The 6664-nt window shown below is 35.4% G+C and overlaps 1 protein-coding gene across 1 annotated transcript; it reads right to left on the bottom strand.

Moving 5' to 3' along the window:
* Positions 1-234: 234 nt before the first annotated feature.
* LOC147404689 (uncharacterized) lies at positions 235-786 on the bottom strand. The gene has a single exon (XM_086437884.1). It carries the CDS (start codon positions 784-786, stop codon positions 235-237), a length of 552 nt encoding a protein of 183 aa, XP_086294010.1.
* Between the last annotated feature and the right edge of the window lie 5878 nt (positions 787-6664).

The raw sequence follows: 6664 nt of genomic DNA on the forward strand, positions 1-6664 counted from the left end.
CCATAACTTTCTTGTGAATCTTGAATCTCTATTACTGACAATACTTTTGGGCACATCCCAATACTTGATGACATTCTTGTGAAGTAATTAAGAGGTTTCATCTGCAACTTGAACTTGATAGTAACCTGATCTCAAACCCAACTTCGAAGAGTACTTGATTGCTCCAAGTTTATCAAATAAGTCGGCAATCCATGGGATAGGATATTTGTTCTTGATGGTGATCTTGTTTGACGCTTAATAATCGACACAACGTCGTAATGACCCATTATGTTGCTTTCGTAACTCAACTAATTTCGGAGGACTCGTCTTATAAGTCCCCATCGTAAGAGGCGTGATACCAGGTAACAGTTCATTCTGATGATCAATTGGCCTATTTGACGGTAGGGCCTTTTGAAGCTCATTCGGCATCACATCATCAAATTCTATCAATACCTGTGTCACTTGAGTGGGAATTGAATTATGGTCATGATCATCAAGTTCAACTCGTAAGGTAGCAATGTACGTTTGCTCACCTTTCTTCAATTTAAGGGATGAAATCATCTTTCCTTTTTCTTTACCTGTGGAGACAGAAATGAAGCTTGGACATTCACTTAGCATGCCCAATATGTTGGTGAATGGCATCGGTACGGTCTTGTTCTGTCGCAAAAAGTTCATCCCAATCATAACTTTGAATTCATCGAGTGGAACTGCGAGTAAATCAAGCTTACCCTTCCATGTGCTTATCTTAACGGCTACGGACTTAGCCGACCCTTGGATAGGAGTGGCTTCAAAGTTTACAGCGTTCATACGGCTTGAATCTTTCTCAAGTTGAATATTGAAGTGTTTTTCCTAGGCAAGGGCAATGAAGTTATGTATAGCTCTTGTATCAACCATTGCATGGGTGGTCTTACCACCAATCTCGATGTTTACATACATGAGACCCTTCCGTTAATGGATCTTCGGAGTCTCAAAGTTCTGCTTGAGTACATTCAAAATATGCATTGCTCCTATGTGAGAAGAATCATCATCATCTCGCCTACTTGTACTCTCGTGACTAAGGTCACTTTGGGAGGCTAATAGTGCGTTCAACTTGCTTCTCTGCGAGCACTTGAACATCTTGTGAGGATCCCGACACAAATAACATTGAATCTTGTTGTAATGAATGGTAGACTATGTACCTGTGTTCTTCAAAGGGGAGGAATCCCGCTGGGATCTCCTATTGAGACTATGTCTGGATACTCCATTTTTACCTTTGGAAGACCCATTGGTGTGTTCGTACCCATTTGATTGAGGGTGTACCTTTTTTCTGCTCCCATCTATTGGAGAATAATCCAGTAACCGCTCAACTACGACAATAACAGTCGTGAGATCTTGCACACGTTACCTCTGTAGTTCTGTCTGAACCCAAGGCTTGAGCCTTTCTTGAAATGAAAACAACTTGTCTTTCTTTGGCATGTCACGGATATCAAGCATCAAAGCGAAAAATTGCTTAACGTAGTTGTGCACGGTACTTGTCTGGTGGAGTTACCTCAACTTTCTACGGGCAATGAACTCTACATTCTCGGGTAGAAATTGATTCTTCAGCTCTTTTTTAAGGTCATCCCATGTATCGATGGAACATTGGTCACTTTTCCATCTCGATGTACTTTGTTTGCCACCATAGTTTAACATCACCTGCAAGATACATAGAAGTTGTTATGACCTTTACCTTTTCGAAATCCGGACGTGCTGCATGGAAGTACTACTCCATGCCAAGTAGGAAATTTTCGAACTTTTTCGCATTGCAAACACCATTAAAGGTGCGTGGCTCGAGGACTCATAGGCGCGAGGAATGAGCTTTACTACTAGTAGGTCGTTTATTACCAACAACTCTAACAAGGAGACCAACCTTCGTAATGAATTCTTGTAAGTTTGCTAGGGATCCTCAGGTATCTTCCTCGAGGTCAACTACTCTAGCACTGAGGGTCACAGATTCTTCCTCTAGTGTGTTCTAACGATCATCTACTTGTGCAATACTATCAACGAGACCCGATAGCTGGGCCATCTTATATTCGAGTAACTCAATACGTTACTTGTTATTATATGGGGGTGGTGTGGTTGGAATAGGTTGGTCAGCTGTACTTTTCTCTCCTTTTGCCATTGTTCACATGAACTAAATGGAACTGGGGGAAAAGCTTGGTGGTGAAACCAACTTGAACCTGTAACCAACGTGATTTTTGATACCAACTGTGCTTTGATACCAACTGTCACGGTCGTGTTCTTTCGAAGCTAGGTCGTGTGGCGCAAGAGGTGTTAATCCACAAGCAAGCCTGTAAAAATAATATCCACACACACAATACGTAGCTAGCAAGTAAGAGAACAAGGGCAACTGAAGGCAAAGCCCGGAGGTAACTTTGTTGATATAATATTGATTTCACGGTGTAACATGTTACAAAAACAAATAAGTGTGTTAGAAGCAACTAATAATCTATGACACACGGGACTCCACGTAACTTAGCGCAAGGGCTTGAAGTCAATGTGCGTGTAGGCCAGGGATTGGGAAGCACTAGACACCCTTCCTACAAAGTATATGCTAAACCTTTCCTAGATTTCCATAAGGAGAAATCAAAAGTAGAGGCCAGTCTCATACTCCCTTATTACTAAAATGTCACTAAGCTAACAAATATGCCTTAGCACGGGGTTGATATGACTTCATATGTGAGCCTTACATAATTTACATTGGTGCTCCTAGGTGACTCTGGGGTGAGCTACACCTAATTCTAGGTGTCAAAATGTATAGCCATCACACCTACACTCTCTTCTCTCTTATTCTCACTCTCACTCTCTCTCTCTTGAAAATTTTAAGTTTGTCAAATGGTATATCAAATTATTTTGTTAGAAAAGAAGGCTACGAAGAGAATTTCTATGATGATTGATATGATGGGTATGCATATGGTTATCATTTCTTTAACATTTAATGCATTTGTTTTTTTTTTTTCTAAGAGACTTAAATTTCAAAAAATGCTATAATTCTGATTTTGTTGTAGATTACAAATAGTAATGCTCTAGAAGGTGGAGAAAATATGATTTGGAGAGGATTGGGGCATGAGATCAATCTATGTTCCATTTACAAAGATTTGTAAGTATTTTTGAAGATTTATGAGACTTGATCACTGATTTGCAAGTCTTAGTGGTTTAGGCATTAATTTTTATTTTTATTTTCATATTTCACGGTAAATTTTTTTACTATTGTTTTATCATGGATGACTATTTGTGGCTTATCATGTGGCTCTCTCTCCAAAGATTAGTCTTTTAAGTGTGGATTGAGTTTTTCCAACATAGAACAAATGAAGGCATTTCCATTTTATAAATATTTTTAAATATTATGGCTCATTATCTCTATTTTTTAATTTAACTTCAAGGTTTTTCTTAAAAAAAATATCAAAGTTACGACTTTATAACATGTTTTGTGTGATTTAATAAGAGAAATATTATTGCCGCACCAACTTTTGTTAATGCCACACCAATTCCTATGAAAATTACACATAGTTTGGTGTGGCATTAGCAAAATTCGGTGTGGCAATAGCAGTTATTTTTAATAATGTTCTTGAAAATATAATTCTTTAAATTATCAAAGGATTTTTATTTTTTATTTTGAGAAAGTAACCATAACCAACACGAATATTGGGGTTGGATTGGGTTTTCAAAATTATCCATCGTGTTTACTTAAAAAAATAAAAAAACTAACCAACATGAATAATGGGGGCGTGGATTGCAATTTGATTTTAATATTTTAAAAGAATATATATATATATATATATATATATATATATATAGGTCCCGTTCCCCACCCTAAACTTTACCCTACACTTTAACAAACGTGTTTTGTCCTACATGGGTTAGAAGTTTTGGAATGGGCTGATTTTTGGTGAGGATGATCTCTATGGTGAGGAGATCATCCTCACAAAAAATCAGCTCATTCCAAAACTTCTAACCCCATCAAAAATGGTTTACAAAAAATGGACGGTCTACGATTTTTCAACGTGTAAACATGGGGCTAAACATTTTGGAATGGGCTGATTTTTGGGGAGGATGATCTTCTAATCATAGAGATCATCCTCACCAAAAATCAGCCCATTCCAAAACTTATAACCCATGTAGGACAAAAAACGTTTGCTAAAATGTGTGGTAAAACTTAGGGTGCTGAACATTTCCCTATATATATATATATATATATATATATATATATATGGGGGCGGTTCAAGGGCCATATGAGAAGACATATGAAAAAACTTTCGTTTTTCAAAATAAGAGTTAGAGGTTTTGGATTGAGCTGATTTTTTGCAAGGATGGTCACTATGATGAAAAGATCATCCTCACAAAAAATCAGCTCAATCAGAAACTTCTAAATCCATCAAAAGTGATTTACAAATTAGTGATAAAAATTGGTAAAAAATCAACGGTCCACATTCTAAATCACTTTTAATGAGGTTAGAAGTTTCAGATTAGGCTGATTTTTTTTTTGATGATCTTCCCATCATAGAGATCATCCTCACAAAAAATCAGCTCAATCCAAAATTTCTAACCCATATTTTAAAATTTTATTAAAAACAAAAGTTTTTACATATGTTTTCTCATATGGCCCTTGAACCTGACCCTATATATATATTTCCATTAAATTTATAAAGAAGTGGTCCGATTAGCCTTATAAGGATTTCACCCTCAGGAAGGGTCCTTGGGCTCCACTTGTGGCATTCAATAACATGATCTGGACTGTTGCAGTAGTCCACAATATTCCACACAAAAGAAAAGTTAAATTTCACATTTTTTTGAAAAATTTATTTTCGGATCTGAATTTTTCAATGAAATCTACTAGCCTTGCTAACTTAGTAAGGATTTCACCCTTACTAAGGGTCCTTGGGCTCCACTTGTGGTATTCAAAAATATGATCTGGTGCTTGAAGGTCGTAGAGGACAAATTCTATATGCTTTAGTAAATATATTCTTTGAAAATACTTTTCTATATTTGTTTGTAATTATAGACTTTCACGAAGAAAGTGAGTGTAAAATACAACTTGGAAAAATAAGAGAGGATTTTCTAAATTAAATTAAAAAGAAAAAGAGGGACGAACTTGGGATGAGAAAAGTTAAAAAAGAGAGATCATATTGCCTCTCTAACTTTTGCTAATGCCACTCCAAATGTGTGCTAATTCGTTGGTGATTTTTTTATGAATTGGAGTGGCATCATAAAAAGTTTTTGTGGCAATAAAATCTCTCTAAAAACAATAAAAGAATAAAAAGGGAAGCCGAGACATGAAAGCATGGACAGTCAATGTATACAAATATAGATTAAAACTTGGCCAATGTAGCAAGTGAAACACTTTCCTTACCAACTTATTAAGCATTACAATGTTAACAATGCTTAACTTAACAAGTTTCATGGAGAACTCAGATCCGAATAAAATAATTCAATAAAAAAAAATTTGTATGAATCCAACTTTTACTTATTACACTCCGATTAAAAAATAATGTAAAAAATGACTAATTCAGAATAAATAAAAGTTGGTGTGACAATAGACACCCTATTTCTTTTATTTATTAATTTTTTTTTTCTAGATTTCATTTTTTATTCGGGTTTTGAGTTTTATATGAGCAGAAGGATCATTTTAAACAACTACTCAAATTGTTTAATGGTGAAGTCATAATCTGAGCCACACCTTGGTAACAATTGAATAGTGTGTTTTAATTTTTAATTGAATAATTTATGAAATTGAGTTGTAATAAGTAAAAGTTCGACTCAAGGCATGTACAATCAACGTATACAAATATAGATCACAGCTTGGCCAATATAGCTAGTGAAATATTTTCCTTACTAAATTGGTAAGCATTACAATGTAAGTAATGATTAACTTAGTAAGTTTCAAGGGGAACTTAGATTCAATAAAATTTTCAGTACTTGATGAATATTCCATGTGTAAGGAACACGTGCACGTCACTCAATTGCCGTAGGCATGGACATTCCCTAGTATATATATGGGAAACGTTCGAAGCCCCCCTAAAGAGAGCTAAACATTGTGCCAAACATTTTTCAAAATAGGGGTTAAAAGTTTTGAAATGGGTTGATTTTTTTGAAGATGATCTCTATGGTGAAGAAATCATCCTCACCAAAACTCAGCTCATTCCGAAACTTATAACCCTGTTTTACAAGTTGAAGAATCGTGGACCGTTCGATTTTTGTAAATCACTTTTAATGGAGGTGTCAATGGGTCGGTTCCGGTTTAGTTCCTATGAATATTGGAACCATAACCTTTATATTTAATCGATTTTAGTTCTTGTTAGTTCTAGTTCTGGTTTTAAAATAAGTGGAACCAGAACCATAAAAAATCACGGGTACCCTTCGGTTCCGATTCTCAAGAATCAAATGAGAAAAATTATTTCAAAATCATTATATATAAAAATTCCTTCTAAAAAATAACATGTTATTTGTAAAGTATCAACTTAAGAATAATTTGTTCGACTAAAATGATGATTTAATGACTTATTTTCAAATATTAAAATTTATTTTCTTTACAAGTAATAAATTTAAAAAGAAATGACTCATCTTAAGCTCAAATATTTCATTTATATGTGTGCGGGTCAGAATCCAATGGACAGCTCTGAGGGCCCCAACTCACACCATTCCGAAGTCGTTCATCGCGGCGGCTTGG

Source organism: Akebia trifoliata, chromosome 4 (assembly GCF_017979445.1).
Source record: "Akebia trifoliata isolate Shusen 1 chromosome 4, ASM1797944v1, whole genome shotgun sequence".
In the NCBI taxonomy this organism is placed as follows: Eukaryota; Viridiplantae; Streptophyta; class Magnoliopsida; order Ranunculales; family Lardizabalaceae; genus Akebia; species Akebia trifoliata.